This window comes from Diabrotica virgifera, chromosome 10 (assembly GCF_917563875.1).
Source record: "Diabrotica virgifera virgifera chromosome 10, PGI_DIABVI_V3a".
Lineage (NCBI taxonomy): Eukaryota > Metazoa > Arthropoda > Insecta > Coleoptera > Chrysomelidae > Diabrotica > Diabrotica virgifera.
The window spans coordinates 5,299,285-5,323,326 of NC_065452.1; the positions used below are offsets into that span (position 1 = coordinate 5,299,285).

At 31.6% G+C, this 24,042-nt stretch overlaps 1 protein-coding gene across 4 annotated transcripts in view; it reads right to left on the minus strand.

Annotated features, from left to right (window-relative positions):
- Window positions 1–2,013: 2,013 nt before the first annotated feature.
- LOC114331646 (endothelin receptor type B) overlaps window positions 2,014–24,042 on the minus strand; it is a 289,732-nt gene continuing 267,703 nt past the window's right edge. For all 4 annotated transcript variants that reach the window (XM_050641494.1, XM_050641490.1, XM_050641491.1 and 1 more), the window contains exons 2-4: window positions 17,449–17,841; window positions 9,897–10,941; window positions 2,014–2,157 (exon numbers count right to left, since the gene is read on the minus strand). In XM_050641494.1, the coding sequence (XP_050497451.1) occupies window positions 10,522–10,941; window positions 17,449–17,811 (783 nt within the window). In that variant the 5' untranslated portion in view covers window positions 17,812–17,841 and the 3' untranslated portion in view covers window positions 2,014–2,157; window positions 9,897–10,521. The remainder of the gene's footprint in view (window positions 2,158–9,896; window positions 10,942–17,448; window positions 17,842–24,042) is intronic.

Below are 24,042 nucleotides of genomic sequence, written 5' to 3' on the forward strand. Positions count from 1 at the left end.
TACAATTCTACATCCCCTCCATTTTTCAAAAATGGAGGCAAATACCCCTCTCGAAGGTGAAAAATATACGTTTAAAATAAGTCCGGAACTGGATAAAATGACTAATTCTAAGCAACTTTTGTTCTATAGAGTTTTTTCCCTAAGTCAATACTTTTCGAGTTATTTGCAAGTGAATATGTTCATTTTTAACAGAAAAAACGTTTTTTTACGGTTTTTCGGAGATAACTCAAAAGTAAGTATTTCAGCGAAAAAAATATTCTTAGCAGAACTATAGCTTATAAAAAACTAAAAATAATAATGTATGCTTTAGATCTGTAGACCCAGTAGAAGCAGAGTTGTAGCTAATGTAAAGTAGTTTCTTCTTCATCAAATTCCAAATTGAATTTTTCAATGTGATATAACTCAAAAACGGAGCACTTTTCGGGGAAAATTAATTTCAACTTTTTTAAAGTGTTGGTCCCTTTTATTTTTTGGTCAAAATATTGTTGGTCCCTTTTATTTTTTGGTAAAAAAAATCGCGAAAATCACCCCGTAATTAGCATCACAAATAAATTTTATCATTACCACTTCACAACTTACTTTGGGTATGTATTATTTATATGATCTGTAAGTTTCATCGGTTCAAAGTGCTTATTTTTGAAAAAGCTGTAGTTAAAATTGCTTGAACGAGTAACTAATCACGAGTTTAGGCAAATTTTGAACAGCCACAGCATAACCAATTTTTGTCTAACAAGAAAACAAAAATGAAAAAATATTCAGAAAAGCAAAACGTACAGCTTAATACTCTTTAAAATTTTTGGTATTACTAATAATTTTTAAGGTAATTCCATAAACAATTCCATTTCTTTTTCAAAATTAAAAAAAATGTTTTATTTTAAACCCAATTTTTTTCAAAAATGAGCACTTTGAACCAATGAAACTTATAGATAATATAAACAATATATAAGTAAAGTAACTTGTGAAGCGGTTACGATTAATTTTATTTGGGAAGCTAATTAGGGGTTGATTTTCACGATTTTTGTACCAAAACATAAAAAGGACCAACAATATTTTGAGCGTAACTCACTTATTTTTAATGTTAGAAATTTTTTTAAAAAACAAAAATAAACCTTTTAAAAAGTTTTAATGAACTTTCCCCGAAAAGTGCTGCTTTTTGGTTATTTCACATTAAAATATTCGATTTGGAATTTGACGAAGAACCTACTTTTCATTGGCTACAACTCTGCTTATACTGGGTCTGTAGACCTCACGCGTACACCATTATTTTTCAATTTTTTATAAGCTATTTATATTTTATAAGCTATTAAATTTTTACTAAGAATATTTTTTTCGCTTGAGTGCCTACGGTTTGAGTTATCTGCGAAAAACCGTCCATAAACATGTTTTTTTTTTTTTGTTAAAAATGAACATATTCACTCGTAAATAACTCGAAAAGTATTGACTTAGTGAAAAAAACTCTATAGAACAAAAGTTGCTTAGAATTAGTCATTTTATCCAATTCCGGGCCTATTTTGAACGTATATTTTTTCACTCACGAGAAAATATTTTTCACTCCGTATTTCCCAATTTTTGTAAAATGGAGGGGATGTAGAATTGTAAACTTTTTCTTATATAATAATAGACAATTTCAACTACCTATTTCCAAATTTTCATCCTTCCTTTATTTTTTTGGAGGTTTTCGTACAATTTTGTGTTCCCTGATAGGGCTATACACGCGGCTCAAGTTAGTGTGTATGCAAAAAACCAGTAACAGTCCACGTTAAATAGTGACGTCACTGAATTGATGACGTTTCGCGTGTACCTAACTTTTTTATTTGCGTACACGTTAGCGTGTACTTAGACACAGCGTTTTCCAACTTATTACTTACAAGGGTTTGGAAGTAAAAACGTTAACAAAAAATTGATTTTTGCGTAAATATTTCCCAGAATTTTTTTTTGAATTCAATCGTTTTTACTCCCAATGCTAGTGTTTATGGCCTTAAAATATATTTTCTCGTTCTAAAATAAAACAAACACACTTCAAAACATTTATTGTCAGTACATAGTTTTGATTTGAGATAGCAAGATTGGGAAAGGTGAAAAGTTATACAATAGATAGTTAATACAAAAATAATACCACAAAGTTGTATCTTCATGAGAAAATATGTTCCATAATTCCTGTAAAAAATACCAATAATTAGTAACAATTAGCTAAAGTTTCTTAATCTCCACCTTACATTCTAATACATACTCGCAGTTATAATCTGAACTACATATTTCAGCCAACTCCAGATGATCTAACATCTTATAGACGAGGCAACGAAACATTAAACCTAGGAATTTTGTGCAGTAAGATGAATCGTCATGCAACTTTTTGCATTCGATTCGAGAGAGTGTCTGGCAAGTTTGTGAGCTAAATTGATCTCCGGCAAAAAATTGTGTGCATGAGAAAATGCATCTTTAAAGTGCATCTCGAAGAGATGGAAAATAAAAAATTTAGATCTCAGGAAATATTCACGGAAATGAGTTCAGTTTTTATACTTGGGGGTTTTGGAGGTCACTGAATACGAATTTCATGACAGGAATGCTCTCCGAGTCGAATGCAAAAAGTTGCATGATGATTCATCTTACTGCAAAAAATTCCTAGGTTTTGGGCTGTGTAGTGCTTCGTTGCTTCGCCTATTATAAAAGACTAATTTAAAGAACAATAATAGTTTTTAATAGTAAAAATATCAACATGAAAATAAAAAGACAATAAAGCCAAATGCAATTTGCATGAATAGTTTTTAGAACTTTGAACTTCATTCAGAAATGGTAACGTTTGGTATCAATAAAAGAGTCTCTATAAATATTTTAAATTTGTTTGCTAATAGAAAAATATTTTTGCAAGATAGTCATAACGTTTTACATGGTCCAAGAGTACTTTACAACGGGCTTCCGCAAGGCTCTATTTTAAGTCCCCTTTTGTTTAACTTATACACTGCAGACTTGCATGATTTGATGAGCGATGACATACAAATTATTCAATACGCGGACGATTTATGCATTTATGTCACCCATAGACCTACGATCGCTGCATGATAGACTTAAGACGTACTTTTGACAGGTTACAAAACTGGTTCGACGATATGGGTTTTAGTGTTTCACCAGAAGAAACAGCTGTGATGTGTTTCACAAGGCACATATATCAGTTAGTCGATAATTTCTCTATGGTTAAATACACTATTCCTATCGTAAAAGAATATAAATATTTAGGTATAATTTTAGATAGTAAACTTCTATGGACCAGTCACATTAAGTATGTCAAACAAAGATGTGAAAAGGGAATTAATCTTCTGCGCTTCCTCTCCAAACAGAGCTGGGGCGCGGATCAACAAATTTCCTTAATGTTCTACAAGTCTTATATTCGCTCGATTTTGGATTATGGGTGTACTCTCTATGGTTCTACCTCCAATAAGAACCAACTTACTCTTGATCGAATACAATATAGAGCTCTGAAAATATGTTTGGGAGCCATGGCATCTTCACCAAATCATGCCATTCTGGCAGAGTTTCAAGAACTTCCTCTTAGTTTTCGAAGACAGTTTTTAGCAAATAAAAGTCTATTAAAATATAGATGTTACAACAGTGATTTGATCGCAAAAATTAACTTTCTTGTAATTGAGAATTTGACAAATCATTATTGGAAAAAGAAAAATTCTCCTCCTTTGGCAGATACATTTATTGATACAAACTTATTTCAAGATGATATTGTTAAACTTAATAAAATACCATTGTATGCACACAGTTTCGATTCTATAATTGACAAACCTATCACCATATTCCCTCGGTATTGTAATATCTTAAACCAAGCCATGATAAAATCCATTGTGAATGGTCTCGGGTCGAACTTAACTAAAATATATACAGATGGGTCAAAAACGGAGCTAAATACAGGTTCGGCATTTTTTGTTTCAAACATAAATCATATTGAAAAGTACAGAATCTCAAATTATTGTTCCATTTTTACCGCCGAGTCCTTTGCTATTGAAAATGCACTAAAATGGTGTGCAACTCAAACATGCACGAATGTGGCAATAATTTTAGACTCAAAATCAGCAATACAAGCTATTAGCGGTCACCCAATAAACCAATTCTGAAATGCCTTAATTTTGAACATTAAAAAATTAATTATGGATCTTGCACAAAATAATGTAACTGTTTCATTTATTTGGACGAAAGGACATTGCGGAGTCGAAGGTAATGAAATTGCGGATATAGCCGCAAAAAGTAGTCACAGTTGCCATCATATTGACAAAGTATTTAATTTAAAAGATTTGAATAATGCTCTCAAACCTAATATCAGAAAGAAATGGGAAACTGATTACAAAAGAATTGCAAATAAATCTACAAACCATTATTTCAGAATTCATCCTACACTTAAAAAAAACATTCCTCATTTCACCTTTAATTATAATAATAGAGCACACATGTCAGTATTGACTCGTTTAAAATTGAACCATGCTCGCTTCCATCTCACTTATATAAAATTGGAATACTTAACTCTCCTGTCTGTAGTTGTGACAATATATCCATTGGTGATCTAAATCATATATTTCTAGAATGTTCTCTGAACTCTCAATCTTCTTCAATTCTGTATCAAGAACTAATTCATCACGAGTGTCCATTGCCACTAAATATTACAGCTCTCCTTTCTTCCTCAAATAAAGCGGTACTAGATTCCATCATTAATTTCCTCAGAAATTCAAAAATAGCGGTATAGTTTAGAAATAGACAATATGAAATCATTTAATGTAATTAATAATTTACATGTTTTGTGGCAAATAGATTTTGTATGATGCCAGGATCTCTCTCACACACACACACACAACTCTGAACTTCGGTACTGATTTTTTTTGGATTTCAGAAAAACAATAATTAAAAATCACGTAGGGATTAAAACACTTTTATATACAGGGTGTTTGGTAAAGAATGGGCCATAGCTTAATACAGGGTGTCAAAGTTAAACTTTTATTTTTATTCTTGAATATTTCCTAACAGGCATGGGATAATAACACGAAATTTGGTAAGCGGGAGTTTTTGGAACGAGAAATCTAAATTCGCCACCAAAAATGATGTATTACCCAGAGGGTGCCACATACGCCTTTCATCGATCATTAAATATCAATTTTTTTTATTACCCACTCTATATACTTCTTGAATCAAAACTTTTATTCTTCTAATTTTTTTCCTAAAAAATGTATACTCTATTCATCCCGTTAAACTCAACCGTTTTTGAAATAAACGCGTTTTAAATCTGCGAGACAACATAATTTTTTGCATATTATCATTGTAGTTACACCCGAAAAATAACTTAAAACCATAAAAATTTACAAAAATGTATCGCAAATTTCTTCAAATGGAATTTGCGGTGCAATGACATAAATATGAGAACTGGCACAATTATTATGGTTTTCAGTTTATTTTTCGGGTCTAACTACAATGATATATTATTATGCACAAAAATTTGTTGTATCGCAGAATTAAAATGCTTTTATCTCGAAAACAGTTGAGTTTAGCGAGATGAATGTAGTATACCTTTTTTAAGTCAAAATAATAAGAGAATAAAAATTTTGATTAAAAAAGTATATAGACTGGGGGATAAAAAAAACTGAACGTATTAAATGAGCACTGAAAAACGTATGTGGCGCCCTCTGAGTAAAACATCTTGTTGGTGGTGAATTTAGATTTCTCATCCCAAAAAACCCCCGCTTACAAAATTTCGTATTGTTACCCCATGCCTGTCAGGAAATATTCAAGAATAAAGAAAATAAAAGTTTAACTTTGACACCCTGTATTTCGGTTATTATCAACTTGTGTACTAAGGTAAGTTAGCTTAAATCGACCTATTTTCACCTCAGAAATCTAAGGTCCATTATGTAACAAACACCCTGTATATGGGAAATACATACAAAATGACAATATAATACGGGTGGGACATTAGTGTGACAAAGTCCAATTACTCGTTTGTCGTAAGAGATACAAAAAAAAGTTATTTTAGGTAAAAGTTGGGGCACGGACAGGACCATAATCTAAAAATATTTTCACATATACAGGGTCACCCGTATTGACAGGGTGACACAAACTTATGTTTTTTCAAGTGGAACACCCTGTATGTTTGTACATTTTTCGATTTTCCTCGATGTCTTCTTTCTCAAATTATAGAGTTTTGTAATATTATACGAGGTAGTTTAAAAGATAATTACGTTTTATTGTAAATTTCGTAGCAATATTCGCACCCTGTAGAATTGTAGAGATTTGACATCAAAGTTTCTATTTATGGTCAAACGATTTTCAATATAGTCTACTATTGTTAAACATTAATAATATAGCGAAAAGTTTAATATTAATATACAGGGTTGGTCAAAACTCGGAATGAGTATTTTCTGAGTTTTCTTAAATGGAACAACCTGTATTTTATTATACCAGTGAAATAATATTTTATGGTACTTTTTTATTTTTTTTATGCATTCCCTATATCTAAGTGCTTTAATTTTTGAGTTATTCGTGATTATTTAATCCAAACATTAACTGCAACAAAAATTACGTGAAATTTTGTTAGGTGGCTGTGCAAATATTCAATCAAAAATATTTTTTCAAAAAATAGTAAATAATAATCTAGACTGATCCTTAATTTATTAATATTGGATGAGATATCCAAATACCTACGTAGTTAAAATTGTTGATGCGTAAAATATTAATAAAAACATACCTACGAGATTCTACCTAGTTGTCTATGACAATAAATTTGCTAAAACAGTTGACATTATATTATTTTTGTAGTTCCAGTTGCTTTCTTAACATTACTAATATTATTTTTTTTTAATAAGTAACTAATGAGTAGGTAACTGATTAAAATGGTTTTTGTGCTAGGAGAGTATAACAAAAATGTGCTACTAGCAATAATAATTTTTCATCAGCAATTCCCTGATAAACGAAAACCAAGAAGAGAAAGTATATTAAAACGGTTTCAACGGAGTGGAGACTTAAATTATCAGAAACCTGATCGAATAAAAAGTATTGTAAATAAATAAAATGGATTAAATGTAATCCTTAGTGTAACTGAGGATCTGCATATTAGGAAGAACGTTCTTATAATCTAACTATCTAGACCTAGACTATTAAAATCGTTTTAGTGTACTTTCAAAAAGTTTCTCTTCGTGGTTTTCGTCTTTCAGGGAATTGCTGATGAAAAATTCTTATTGCTACTAACACATTTTTGTTATACTCTCCTAGCACAAAAACCATTTTGATCAGTTACTCATTAGAAAAATTCATATTAGTAATGGTAACAAAGTACCTGGAACTATAAAAATAGTATAGTGTCAAATGTTTCAGCAAATTTATTGTCATAGCCAACTAGGCCAACTCTTGCATGTTTTTATTAATATTTTACGCACCAACAACCTAACTACGTAGGTATTTGGATATCTCATCCAAAATTAATAAATTAAGGATCAGTCTAGATTAATATCTACTTTTTTTTAAAACAATTATTTTTGACTGAATATTTGCACAGCCACCTAATAAAATTTCACTTAATTTTTGTTGCAATTAATTCTTGGATTAAAGAATCACGGATAACTCAACAATTAAAGCACTTAGGTATAGGGAATGCTTAAAAAATAAAAAAGTAAAATAAAATTTCATTTCATTAAAATACTAAAATACAGGGTGTTCCATTTAGGAAACCTCAGAAAATACTCATTCCGAGTTTCGACCAACCCTGTATATTAATATTAAACTTTTCGCTATATTATTAATGTTTAACAATATTAACTATATTAAAATTCGTTTCACCATAAATAGAAACTTTTATGTCAAATCTCCACAATTTTACAGGGTGCGAATATTGCTACGAAATTAACAATTAAACGTAATTATCTTTTAAACTACCTCATATAATATTACAAAACTCTATATTTTAAGACAGAAGGAGGATCCAAAAATGTAAAAATATGCAGGGTGTTTCTTTAAATTATGAGCAATTTTGATTAAATTGTGAGGTATTCTATTATTAAAAGGTACTCTTGCTTTAAGTCAGTAGGACACACCGTTTTCTAGAAAAATCGATTTGAAACTTTTTCGTCTCTTGTATTTAAAAAAAAATTTAAAACAAATTAAAAAAAAACGGTGTATTTAACAACTTAAAGCAAGAGTAACTTTTAGTATTAGAATACCTCATAATATATTAATCTAGTGTCAAAAATGCTTAAAAATTAAAGACAAAAAAGTATTTGATGTAATGTGAACTACCAATAAAAAGTTATAGAGCAACAAAACTATATGTCATGTTGTACACATTTCTCCTACAAATAATGGTTTAAGAGCTAGCAACGTTTTCGAGAAAGTATTTTAAGACAGCCGATTCTTTCATATATTGTTCCCTATGCTTCCTCGAACACCATACCTACCATCTGGCTGCTGATACAGGTTGCGTTCATTACTGCGCAGCACGCTTGTACAGGTAAATACAAAATCAGGGTTATTGAATAGTGTGATAAAGCTTAGTAGATCCGCTATAGTAATAAATAGCAATAAAAGTTAATACCAAAAATTGTAGCCAACTTTGAGCTTCACATTACAAAGTTAGTTAGAATGTTACAGGGTGTTCGATAACATAGTGGCAGACCAAACTTTTATTTTTTTAAATGGGACACCCCATATTTTATATTATATTCGAAAGGTTTTTAACTTCCCCATCACAAAAATATAAAGGTTTGTTATGTTATACAGGGTATTTACAAAGTTATAACCAATGTTCTACGAAAATCGTAATAAGTTCAGCTCCCTGTATAAATAAAAATAAGCAAAACAGCAATAGTTTATTGGTGCCATATTTTTTTTTATTGTCAAAATTTATAATTGATATTGCTAATTTTCTTTATATCGAATACAGGATGAGTCAAAACGCAAGTACATTATTTTCTCAGTAATTTTAAATAGAACACCTTAATTAATAACTGGCTCAGAAAAATGAAAATATCTCGAAAACTAACTAATTTAGGCGTAGGGAATATTATAAAAAAATTAAAGTATGGTAATGATTCTTTTCGATGGTGATATAAAATACAGGTTGTTTCATTTACAATTTCTGAGAAAAGAATGTACTTGCGTTTTGACTCACCCTGTATTCGATATAAGGAAAATTGTCAATATCAACAATTCTTAAAAATCTTCACAATCAACAAAAAAATATAGCACCAATAAACCATTGCTGTTGTGCTTATTTTTATTTACACAGGGAGCAGAACTTGTTACGATTTTCATAAAAAATTGGTTATAACTTTGTAAAAGCCCTATATAATATAACAGACCATTTTATTTTTGTGATGGGGAAGTTAAGAGAATTTATAATATAAAAAAATATAGGGTGTTCCATTTAAAAAAACATAAGTTTGGTCTGCCACTGTGTTATCGAACACCCTGTAACATTCTAACTAATTTCGTAATGTAAAGCTGAAAGTTGGCTACAATTTTTGTTATTAACTTTTATTGCTATTTATTACTATAGCGGATTTACTGAGTTTTTTCACACTCATCAATCACCCTGTATATTGAATTTAAATTATTTTAGGACGAAACATTTATTTGTCATTACTTTTTAAACCACAGAAATGTCTGGCAATTATAATTCATATTTCTAATAATGTTCAAAAAGTAATAACAAAAATTTTTTTCGTCTTACAATAATTTTAAATTCGATATATTTACGTGTACAAGTGTGCTGCGCAGTAATCAACGCAACCTTTATCAGTAGCCAGATGGCCGGTACGGTGTTCTAGGAAGCATAGGGAATAATATAATAAAGAACCAGTTGTCTTAAATTATTTTTTTTTCCGACGTTGCTAGCTCTTGGTTCATAACTTTTAACTTACCGATAGAAAAGTCTTCCAAATCTTCGTGAGTAACCAGGTCTAAGCGTGTAAGAAATGTCAAGAAATTTTAGAATAGGTCCAAACCTAAGAAAGTCAACATCAAACAGATACATCATCATTGACCTGTTTACATATGATTGTTTGCTTCTTGTAATATTTAAAATAATTATGTAGAAATCCGGAAGAAAGAAGAGAGGAAAACTTTTGAAAAAACATCAATACTAACATTTAAAATGTCCTATTCAGCCTTGTTCTATCACACATTTATAAATTCTCAACAAACATTTTAACAACGAAACAGATATTGCCGAAAAGGAGTGTACTCCGATAAAAGTTAACAGAAAATAGTTTTTGCTCTGAAGTTAAAAGTAACTTTTAAGGATCCTACGAGGTATTTTGTCGTTTAAGTTAGATTTAGGAGTTAAGCTCTGAACTTAAAATGATATGTAGATAATTTTATCAGGCCTGCTTATTTTCTTTTCGTAATATTTGTTGAGTGGCGCAAAATATTTATTTAAGTGATATTTGTTTCGTTTAAAGAGCGTTTTTAGACTTCGTATAGTATACAGATAACAGATATTGCATTTTCTGAAAATTTAATCAGATAGATTTGAGGATCACAGAGTTAATATAGATATTGAGACGATCTTCGTCTGTAAGGTGGGGGCCTGACCAAGCGAGGGTTAAATGGACCGAGAGCGGCTTCATTGGTAGACGAAGCACTTCTGTAAATTGTAAGTCGACGAATTCTGCTACAAGGACCCTTGGGCCATTTGTGGTTCATACTCCAGTATAGAATAGGTCCGATTGCAGAATGCATATGACCAAGAAATAGGGTTAGTTGTTGAACATATTCAGGTGTTACTCCTGTCATGAATTCTTCACAAAACTGGCAAACAACGTAAGGAAACCAACAAAGAATAAAAAACAGGGATAAGCAGAGCAGACAATTAGCCAAGCGTCGTCTGCTTCGCAGACTTGACGTAGGTGGTGGAGTTTCTTCGATTTCGTCTTGAGCACTTGATATACTCATCTGTTTTCTTCCCTGCAACAAAAATAAATTTCACATTAAAGTAATTTTAAATTATCTTCTATCCAGTACAAAGTTATGTTAAATATTTGGGTATTACTCTGGATAGACAGCTTCTGTGGAAAGAACATATAGACCATATAGTTAAAAAAACAGAAAGAGGAATAAATCTTCTTAGATTTGTTGGGGAGCAGATCCAAATATTTCTTTATTGTTATTTAAAAATAATATAAGAGCTATATTCGACTACGGATCATTATTATACAGTGACGCATCACAGTGTCATTTAAATAAAATAGACAAAATCATTAATAAATCCCTTAGATTGTGTATAGGAGCCCTAAGAAGTACACCGATAAATAATCTACAAGTTGAATGCTGTGAAATGCCGATGTATATAAATATAAGACGAAAAAAACTTGGCATCAGCCTTTTAGTTAGATTGTATGAAAAAAGGCAAATTTAATTTCCAAAATACATCAACTGTTTTTAGCAGGCTTGACAGAAAAATATTGGATAAAAAAGAAAACTCTAAATATAGTAGATTTATATTCAAAAATGACAATATATGATAAACAACTTTATAAATATGACATAAACCCAAATTATAATATTGACTTTAATACTGTGGAACAAGTGCAGGTATACTTTTTAAGGGACTATAGCAATTTGCCACTATCTCTAATCTATCACTCTATCTATCACTAATAAGAAAATTAGTGTTTATCTCCGACAGTTCACAAATGTTCAAAGATTGCTGTATGCTATATACCGATGCATCAAAAAATATTGACGGTGTGGGGTGGGCCTATTGGAAGAGCAGTAATAAAATTAGTAAAATGTTTAAACTAAGTTCTATTATGAGTATATACACAGCTGAATTAATAGCTATAATGGAAGTACTAAAATAGTTATCTAATATAAATCATTCAAAGTTTATAATTTATAGTGACAGTAAAAGTTCTCTAAGTAAAATTAGTGCTATAAATCCTAAATCTAAATGAAATGGTAGACGAATTGGCTAAAAATGCGGTGACACAAGGAGTATTGACACATTATCTTTATACGTATAGAGATATTGAATAAGATTTTGGCTTCTGTTATTATGTTTTTCATTAACTTTTGTAGTTCTTTTTTGCTTGTTGCTAATAGCGTCAGATCATCTGCAAATGCTATATATTGGTGGCCGTTTGTAAATATCGTTTCTTGCATGTTTATTCTGCTTTTCCTGATTATTCCTTCCAATGTTAAATTGAATACCGTTGTTGATAGTGGGTCTCCTTGTCGTAATCCTTCCTTGGTTTCAAACTTTTTGGATGTATGTATACCCTTTCCAAGCTATTTCGTTTGTTGTGTTTTCCATCGTCATCTTTATCATCCTGACAATTTTACTTGGTATCCCCAATTTTTTCATCAGTTCGTACATCTGCTGTTTATTTACTGTGTCGTAAGCCTGCTTAAAGTCTATGAACAAAGTATATAGTACTGTTTTATGTTTGTAACAGGTAGTCTGTATTTCTCTTAAGGCTGTAGGATTTCGATGTATACTGACACTTGTACCTTGTCCTCCCTACAGGGTGTCTCACACTTAACATAAGAAAAACATTTTTTTTCTTCCACGCGGTATAAGTTCAAAAATAAGTTTGAGTAAACATTTGATCAACTGTGTAAATACCAAAGAAAAATCTAAAATATTTAAAAAAAATGAGCGGACTGCGTTAATCTGTTCCCAAAAAAATCAACTATGAAAATGACCATACTTTCTAGGTGATGCTTAACTTTTGAAACTATGTAAAATAAAAATATGATCTTCAATTCTAAGCGTTAAAATCTACAAATGCATATGATTATGCATAAAATGCGTAGTAAAATAAAATATAGGAACAAGTTGACATGGAATGAAAGGGATAGAGAATACACCAATAATGTGTTAGCAATCAGTTAACTATTGTGCTTATACAGGATTAAGCCAAAATTGATTTTAATAAAAATTACATTTTTAACTAATGTTTGACGACGTTTCGACTTCCACTCCGAAAATCGATTTCAAGAAAGATTATATTCAGAGAGAGTCTGTAATTTGGTATAGGGCTTACAATACCGAACTAAAATCTGAATTCTGGTGTTTGATATTTGAAATATCGGGATACCGGTTTTATTAATAAAAAAATTTATAGTTACATTTTTAATTACTTCAGCTGTTATATTGACTTGTTAAAAAATAATATTAGACCAGGGCGCATCTGTAAAAATGTTAGTACATTTAGACGTTGAGAGGTAACTCAAATTTTTTTGCAGAGATTGCTTGAAAATAACTCAAATAATAATATTTGAGTTATCCTCCCTCTCAAAAAGGTCCGGAACATTGTTTAAATAATTCAAATGTCAAAAAATGAAGGAAAAATTCGATTGTTTTCTTCGTTTTTTGATTATAACTGTAAAAGTATTCATTTTCGAGAAAAGTTGTACTGACATAAAAGTTGCGTAATTAAATTTTCTACAATATACAATTGGTTAAAAGTTTAAAAAATAGTCACCCTTGTTGCAAAATAGCAATAATTGCGAAAAAACCATATAAAAACAAGTATTCGCATTTTACGTTTTTCAACCATTTATGCTACACTTACGACCTTCATATTCCACCCAGAAAAACTTTATGATACAGTAAAACAATACTGCAATATTCATTAAGATCGGTTTAATAGATTTTGCAAAATAAATTTTGCAATTCAGCTTTCGTAAAAAAATTTATTTTTACAAAATGTTACAGGACTGAAAATAAAGCAGATAGCAAGTTGAAATTTTTTTTGCTTATAGAAGTGTACTGTACCTTTCATTTGCAATTTTCAAAACTAAAATAGATTAACTACCACGGCGTCAGCAATTTTTTTAAATAAACATTAATTATTGGTGCTACGCGCAGGACAGCGGATAGATTGCTCTGATTGGGCATTCCAATGAACTTTGATAATGATTGATACATTTTAATTTTTATTACATTTCGATATAAATAAATAAATTTGTTTATTACAAAATAAAAACACATACTATATCCTTTGAAATAACACTTTTTTTAGCAAAAACTTTCTTTATTCATATATTTTAAATTAGAGAATAAAAGTATATTATTTTTAAACATGCAATTGTTTAAGCAATATTTCACAAACAATAATTAAATTAGTTTGATTTTTGTGGAATTAAAATATTAAAATACAACAAAATATAGAGTAAGAAAATAATATATTAGTTAAAGATTGGAAGAAATTTTGGTGGAACTCAACTTGTGTGAATCGAACACCGCTGTCCTTCGCGTAGCACCAAAAATTAATGTTTATTTAAAAAATTTCCTGACGCCGTGGTAATTAATCGATTTTAATTTTGCAAATTGCAAATGAAAGGTACAGTACACTTCTATAAGCAAAAAAAATTCAACTTGCTATCTGCTTTATTTTCAGTCCTGCAACATTTAAAAAAAAAATGAATTTTTTTTGCGAAAGCAGGATTACAAAATTTATTTTACAAAATCTGTTAAATTGATCGTAATGAAATTTACAGTGTTGTTTTACTATATCATAAAGTTTTTCTGGGTAAAATATGAAGGTCCTAAGTATAGCATACTATAGTTGAAAAACGTAAAATCCGAATACTTGTTTTTGTATAGTTTTTTTTCGCAATTATTGCTCTTTTGCAACAGGGGTGACTATTTTTTTAATTTTTAACCAATTCTATATTGTAGGAAATTTAATTTTTATATCAGTACAACTTTTCTCAGAAATGAATAGTTCTAAAGTTATAATCAAAAAACCAATAAATAAATCGAATTTTTCCTTCATATTTTGACATTTTGATTATTTAAACAATGTTCCGGGCCATTTTGAGTGGGAGGATAACTCAAATATTATTATTTGAGTTATTTTCAAGTAATTTCTGCAAAAAAATTTCAGTCACCTCTCAACGTCCATCTCAAAACAGATGCGACCTGGACTATTTATATGAAATAAATATTGTTCTGAAATGAGTAGATTCTATTTAGTAGTAGTTCTTATTATTTCGCGCGAATTTAAAAAAAAAACGAATACACAAAGTCAAACAATATTTATTTTAAAGCTATTTAATAACAAATACATAAAAATTAAATAAAACAATAAAGTATTTAATAAACAAATTGAAAGTCGTTGTTTTAATGTCAATAGCATACAAAATTTCAATTGAAAACAAATAATGTTTAAATTATTTTTATTTATTCTTTTGTGTTTTATGGTAGTAAGTGTTATCACCTCTAGTCCTCTTAATCAAATTATCAACATTTTTTTGTGGAGGTTGCTCCATCCTTCAGGAGCAGCTTGTACTAGCCGTGCGGTGTTGGGTGAATTATCCGGCGAGATCTAATTTTTCTTCTAAGCATATCCCACAAATACTCTATAGCGTTAAGCTCGGGTGAGCAAGCAGGCCACTCCCAACAAGGGATACCTTCTGCTTCAGTTTTGTCTCTACTCACTCTAATGGTATGTTGAGGTCCATTATCATGCAATAAAATGAAATTTTATCCTGTTGTACCTCTGCAGAGTTTGACTACAGGTTATCAACATACATTTGAGCAGTTAAAGTTGATTGAATGAAAATTAAAGGAGTTTTTTTACGGATCACAATTCCTCTCCAGAATATTACACTTCCCCTTGTATAATTGTGAACAGATCTGACAGTTTTCGTTCTTGCTTGTCTTCCTCGTCTTCTAAGTAAACGATTTCGTGGGTCATCTGATTTTACAAAAATCCTGACTTTTTCTGAAAATATCACATTTTGTCAATTCCCAATGTTCCAGTTTTGGTGGTGAAGACACCAATTTAGGCAATCAATCTTGTGCTGCCTGGATAACTCGGGAATCGATAACTCTCTCCTGCTGTATACTTCTTGACACGAACTCTTCTAACTCTTCTTCTTTTCTTCTTATCGCTTCAACTGAAACAGTTACACGTGTAGCTTCCAAAAGCTGCCTTTGAAGCGGCAGGTGAGAAATGGTTGGGTGTCTTTTAGCTGATTGGACAATTAAACGATCGTGGTGAGCCGTTATTACTTTTTGGAGACTTTCCCTTGCTTTTTTTGAGCTTTCCTAGTTCCTGTTACCTAGCGTATTTTTTGGACAGAACGACCTGTGTTACGCCTAGCTCTACAGCTATGTCCCTCTGAGAACATTACTTTCTACACAATACCAATAATCTTTCCCCGTTGTAAGTTCTATAACCCCACATGAGGCATATTTTCGTTTTTGGACGCAAAAGTTAGTTTATTTATTTTCGTTCAATTTGCAACTCAAGCAAATAACCTATACCGTACCGAGCTGTACTATCCGATTATCTTATATATTTGTTTATTTTCAACAAAAACCTTTATTCTTCGCAACAATAACAAGCTTTTTCAAAAGAAATAAATATTACTTTCAAAGTATGGTGAAGTTTATGGTGATTCCATATAAGTTTGGGTGTGTGTATTTTATTACATAGAGAGTAGAAGTAGTTAGATACAAAAAAAATGCTCTTTCAGACCAGAAGGTACTGATGAGGCAGGTATTGACCAATATTTTATAGCGAAATAATAAAGCTCAGGGAAAGTATTTTTTCGAAATGTGGTATTTCGCCAGAAAATGTAATGTGGCATTGGGTAGTAGACGTAAAACATAAACAATCGCTTTATATTGCCGATACTGCCGCTTCTCGATGGTGCCATACTCGGCTCGGTATGTGTAATAAGTAATAAATATGCCTGATATAGATTTTAATACAACGATTGTTTGAGTATCTTCAAACAAGTTTCTTGTAATTACATAATTAATATTATTTTAAATTAGATTTACATTGTGCATAAATTCAATTTTTATCAACTAATATAATTCCAAAATACCGGTATCTTTAGATAAATACTGGTTTTTAATCCGGACAAAACGGGTATTCGGGATCCCGAAATCCCGGTATTGTAAGCCCTAATTTGGAATAAATTGAATAGTTCAAATACTAATTGTTTTTTTGAAAAATGCTTAGACCTGTCGATTAGTAATTCAAAGCGAAATTTTTTTACATATAATAATAATGTATACAGGGTGTCCCAATTTAGAGATATGACATCATTGTTGATATTACTAAATGGCAACACTATCATTTTTACAGCTATTTTGATAGGGTGTGTAAAGTTATACATAACTACAAAATATCAAATCTTTATTCCCTACCATTTACAAGATTATAAAAAATATCAAAGATATGTCTGTAATTTGGAATAAATTCAATGGTTTTATTTGTTTTTAATTCAATTAATTTCAATGGTCAAGAATAGAAGATGGATTGGTCGAAAGAAACGTTCATGGCTGCGTAATATTAGCCAATTGTGTAGTTTCCCAATAGAAGAATTATTTCACGCAGCAGCCGATAGCGAATGATTTCAGAAAATTGTAAATATGATGACGGCCAACGTCCAATGTCTAAATACAGACACGACACCTATAGAATGGGAAGATAATAATATACGTACCTTAGGCATTCCAGCTACAATAATAACATGCGTAGGCCGTCTCATTAACGGAATAGGTAGAGGCAACTCCCCATGTTTTGCTCTAGCAGTCAATGATAGAGCAGTGAGCTTGGCATGAACTCCCAAATGGCTCATCATCACAGTGAAGGCTGGTATGATATGGACAAGAGCAATGCGGCTAATCGTAAGTCCCTTCCTCCATGGATGTTTATATCTTGAAATGATCTGGAAGGATGCTAGAAATGCAGCTGAGAGCCAGGTAGCAGCTACAGTAAAGCTCAGTACTTGCCGCCTCGTTGCCACTTGTCCGATTGGTCTGTAGTTCTTTACGGTGAAATACCGATCCACTGATATGACCATCATTGATAGAGTACTGGCTGTTACTGGGAAAGACTGAAACAAAAGAATCAATAAGTTTTTGTTAACTGAAACCCAAATAACAAGCTAATATCAGATAGAAATTATTAATAATAACTTAATAACAACTTAATAATTAAGTTGTCATTCTATATTTTTCTTGGTCTTCCCACTTATCGTCTTCCTATTGGGGAACCGTCTCTCGCCGTCCTTACTACTCTATTTGTTGTCATTCGGCTTATGTGGTCGTTCCATTCTACTCTTCTGTTTTTTACCCAGTTATTAGTGTTGTCCACCTTGCATCTCCGTCGTATATCTGCACTTCTAGCTCTATCCCAGAGTGTCTTATCATCGATTTTTTGCAGTCTTTTCATCCCTGCTGTTTCTAGCATTCTTTTTGTCCTTTTTGTGTCAGGTCGTGTTTCTGCCGCATATGTCATTATTGGTCTGATACTGTTTTATAAATTCTGCCTTTCACTTCTTTTCCGATGTTTTTATTTCTCCATATTGTTTCATTTAGGAAACCTGCGGCTCTGTTTGCTTTATTCACCTGATCTTCCACTTCTGTTTCGAGCTTTCCGTAGCTAGATAGTGAAGTGTAGTTATCTTGTCTTCCTCCAACCTCAGCGGCTACTCATCAACATCTTTTTCGGGTATATTACCAAGTTCAAGTGTGGCTTGGTTATCAGCTAGATCCAAAAGACTGGGGATGGAAATTAGTCGACAGTTCATTAGAACCAATTCAAACTTTACTCCCCCCTGTGCCGGAAAAACTCCTGAACACAATTTTTTGCAACTGTAAAAAGGGATGTAGCGCTAAATGTGGTTGCAAAAAAGTTGGACTGTTTTGTTCGGTAGCATGCACTAATTGTCAAAACCGATCGTGCTCCAATGTTGAATCACCAACAATTGAGGATTCATTTGATTCTATCGAGGAGCCATGCGATGTGTCATTATTGGGACAATTTACTTGCACCCAGGATGAACAAGAAGAAGAAGAAGAAGAACAAGAAGAAGAAGAAGAAGAAGAAGAAGAACTAGAATATGAAGAAGAGGAAGAAGAACAATGAGAAGAAGAACAAGGGAAGCAGAAGGATTAGAAAATTATGAACCAGTTTGATAAATTTCCCTTTTTTTTAATTTATACCGCTTTATATAACTTTTATCATTTTTAACCCTTGCCAATAGCAATTATTAAATAGCTTTAAATTAAACAGAATCATAACAGATCCGTAGAAAAGGCCTACTGGGGAAACCACGTTAAAAACGCGCTAAGTACACTACCTCAAAGGTGGTGTGGAAACGTGTGTGCATATTATGACGATTAGCACTTTTTGAATCGTTATATCTCAAAAACGGTGGCTCTTACGAAAAAAAGTAAAAAGGCATTTTTATAGATCATTATCTAATCTACATTTTTTGTTAGAACTAATTTTACGATAAAACTTACCGTTTCGCTGAAAATCGCTAAAAACCATATTTGGTGACATTTGACCCCCGTAAAATTTTTAGCACGGGTCGGATTTATGAGGACTTTTTAGATTTCATTTATGATGGTATTTTGAACAATCCTGCCAATTTTCAGCTTGATGGTAATTTTTGTAGCATCGGATGCGTAAGTTGACCGGAGTATATAGTTTAAACCACATATACTACACATATAAAGGTTCAAATTTAGAGATGAGGCCATCTCAGTTTTTGTTCCTTTTACAAAAATAGCGGGTATTCAAAATGGCGACTATACATATGTGATCAATAGCACGATAGCTTTTGAACGAGATGTCAGATTTCAACCAGATTTGGTACATAGGTTCTGTCTTTGATGAATAAGATCGAGGTCTTGAACCGGAAGAATCGGTTTACCAGAAGTTGTGTTTCTACTGTTTTTTATGTAAAAATTTGTTGTCTCTTTTTCAATTCTTTCACCCTGTATATATAAATTTTTCAAAAAGGTAATACCGCCATTGAAAAAAGTGTAAAAATATTTTTTAGAAAATATTCTGAATTTTTCGTTATTTTAATTACCATTTAATAAATGCATAACGTATGTTCACATTTCACATGTACCTATATGGTGTGCATTTTGAATGTCCGCCATTTTTGTGAAAGACAAAATCTGAGATGGCCTCATATCTAAATTTGAATCTTTGTATGTGTAGTATGTGTTGTCCAAATTATATGCTTCTACCAATAAATGCACAATAATTCTTATATTATTATTTGCACGAATCTGCCGCACGTAGGTAGGTACCTATGTACATGTGAAGATACCTTATGCATTTATGAAATGGTAATTAATATAACTAAACAGTTCAATATATTTCCTAAAAAATATTTTTACGCTCTTTTCAATGCCGGTATTACCTTTTTAAAAAATTAATATATACAGGGTGAAAGAATTGAAAAAAAAACAACATATTTTTACATAAAAAATCCGGAAAAACACAACTTCTGGTAAATCGATTCTTCCGTTTCAGGAGCTCAATCTTATACATCAAGAAAAGAACCCATATACCAAATTTGGTTAAAATCGTACTTTTCGTTCAAAAGTTATCGCGCTATTAGTCACATATGTATAGTTGCCATTTTGAATGCCCGCCATTTTTGTAAAAGGCAAAATATGAGATGGCCTCATAACTAATTTTGAACCTTTATATGTGTAATTTATGTGGTCCAAATTATATGCTTGTATCATTAAATGCACAATTCTTATAATATTTGCACGAATCTGCCGCACTATAATTGATACTTGGATATTTGATATTTTGACATTTATGATAGTTAATTAATTGATATTATTACTATAAACAGAATTAGAACCAATCATGCAATGTCACCAAGCTATAAATGCAAAATTGGTTTAATTCATGATTCCTCATGTTTATGTGGTGGACTGGGGGACATAAATTATTCTTGGTTGTTCATTAAATAGTGAAAGCACATATAAATGTTATAATGAAGTGGTTAATAACAAAGTTTGCTTACCCTTAAACTGTATAAGCCGTATTGAAACGTATTGAAATTGCCAGGTCTACTTTTATAAAAATGAAAAAATTATTTTGTAATCGTGATATTAGTATTCATCTACGAACTAGAATGTTAAAATGCTATGTATTCAGTACTTTGCTCTACGGTGTTGAGTCATGGACTCTTAAACAGAGGAATATTAAAAATCTTGAAAGCTTTGAGATGTGGTGCTACCGCCGTATACTAAGAATAAGTTGGGTGGATAAAATTACAAATGAAGAAGTAATACGCAGAATAAATAACAAGCCAGAAGTTCTACTGAATATAAAAAAGAGAAAACTTGAATACTTAGGCCACCTGATGAGGGGACAAAAGTACACATTCCTACAAAACATAATGCAAGGAAAAATCCAAGGACGAAGAAATCCAGGCCGTAGAAGAATGTCCTGGATGAGAAATTTGAGAGAGTGGTTTGGCTGTACCACTAACGAATTGTTCAAAACAGCAGTAAATAAAATTAGAATCGCCCTAATGATATCCAATCTCCGATAGGAGAGGCACTCAAAGAAGAAGAAACTGTATAATTTGCAATAGGAATATTAATATACTGACGGCTTATATTATCACACCAAGAGGTGCAAAATGAAATTGTAAATTACTAACCATATCTTTGTTAGCGATTTTGCAACTAATTCCATTTTGTAAGTGTATATCGAAAAAACACAAAAAACAACAAAAAAGAAAACAATAGAAAAATAAAAAAAGGAAGTAAGAAAAAACACCCAAGTAAATAATACATGTATAAAGAAAGTTAAAGTCAAATAATAAAAGGAAAACAAAAGAAGAATTGCACACACATTAACTTTTACCCTACTAATATTTAAACAATGTAATCGAGAAGACGGATGAGTTTTCAATTAAAAAAAAGTATTATAGTTAAATAAAACTTGTCTGGTGAATTGGTCTTTAAATGAATTAATTGATTACAGATCTAAATGTAGATCTCAAAAAAATCCCAATTTTCAATAAAAAATTTAAACCTAAAGAAATCCGAATGGTCATCTTGAGTGAAATCAATCCAATAAAGGTTCCTGGATATGACCTCGTTACTGAAAAAATCCTGCAAAACCTAACTAAGCAAACAATCATGGCAATAACACATATATTTAATGCAATACTTACGTATGCACATTTTCCCAATCAGTGGAAATTAGCAGAGGTCATAATGTTACAAAAACCAGGAAAATACCCCAAAGAACTGAACTTATATAGGCCCATTAGTCTCTTACCTATAATATCTAAGTTATTTTAAAGAAAGTATAAAGAAAAATGTTTTTACGCCAATTTGAACCAATAATAGAAGAAACAAAATTAATTCCAAAACACGGAATAATAGAACAAACACATCGTATAGTCAAACAAATCAGTAATGATCTAGAAAACAAGAAGTAATGTAGTGCAGCTTTTCTATACATCTGTCAAGCATTCGACAAAGTGTGGCATACAGGACTCCTCCATAAGCTAGAGACAAATCTTTCATATCAATATTATTTAATTATAAATCGTATCTAACAGATCGCTTTTCATTAGTGAAACAACAATATGCTCGCTGAGAACTATTTAAAATAAAATCCGGTGTCCCACAAGGTAATGTACTCGGTCCCTTATTATACCTGTTATTTACTGCTGCTTCAAAAAGATCAAAGAAGCAGCAGGCATCTATAAATCAAAAAGGCCGGGACACTTAACAGACGCTCAAGGAAATCCAATAGTTGATATTGAAGAAACAAAAACAACATGGATGAACTATGTGACAACAACATTTGAAGACGATAAGAATGTCACCATCACACAAAATGAAAATGATGATACCGGACGACCTATTCTCGAAGCGGAAGTAGAAGCTGCTATAAACAATATTAAGGAGGGAAAAGCCGCAGGACCAGACGAGCTCTACTCAGAATTTTTGAAAATTATGGATAAAGACGAAGTCAAAAGACTTACCTTGATCTTCAACAATATATACCAAAGTGGAAAAATACCCCAACAGTGGCTAAGATCAACTTTTATAACAATCTCTAAAAAACCCAATGCCAAAAAATGTGAAGATTATCGAATAATAAGCCTTATGAGCCATCTCCTGAAAACTTTTTTAAAAAAGATACATAAAAGAATATATAAAAAGTGTGAAGAACACATGACAAACATACAATTCGGCTTCAGGGATGCATTGGGTACTCGAGAGGCACCTTTTGCAATACAAGTTCTCTTTCAAAGATCTAGAGACGTGAATTGTGATATATACGAGTATGTGTGTTTTGTTGATTACCAGAAAGCGTTAGATAGAATAAAACATTACGAACTTATGAAAATATTAAATTCAATTGGTCTAGACAGCAGAGATCGCCGTATAATAAACAATATCTATTACGAACAAACTGCAGCTGTTAGAGTAGGGGATCAGTTAACAGACGACATAAAGATAAAAAGAGGTGTGCGACAGGGATGTATATTGTCCCCATTACTGTTCAATACATATTCAGAGCACATTATGAACCTAGCGCTAACGGACATAGACGAGGGAATACTTATAAACGGAGAACGATTGAACAACATAAGATAGGCTGATGATACTGTCATTTTTGCAGACAGTCTTGAAGGTCTGCAGACACTTGTCTCCAGGGTGGCAGAAGTAAGTAGCAGGTTTGGGCTTGATTTTAACATTAAAAAAACCAAATACATGGTTATAAGCAAAAATAGGATACCATCTGGTCAATTACTAGTTAACCAACAACCTATAATACAAATCACCAACTTTTGTTATTTAGGTGCAAACTTAAATGAACAGTGGGACCAATCGACGGAAATTAAGATAAGGATCGAGAAGGCAAGATCAGCTTTCGTCAAAATGAAAAAACTCTTTAACAGCCATGATATAAAATTGGAAATAAAGGTTCGTTTACTAAAATGCTACGTATTCTCCGTTCTTTTATATGGCGTGGAGTCATGGACCTTAACTGAAGCATCACTAAAGAGACTCGAAGCATTTGAGATGTGGTGCTATAGACGCATGTTGAGAATTTCCTGGATAGACAGAGTTACCAACGAAAAAGTTCTACATAGAATGGGTAAAGAGCGCGAACTAGTCGTAATTATAAAACGTCACAAACTGGAATACCTGGGCCATATAATGCGCAATGAACAACGATATGACCTACTTGGGACCATACTTCAAGGTAAAGTGCATGGGAACAGAGGTCCAGGACGAAG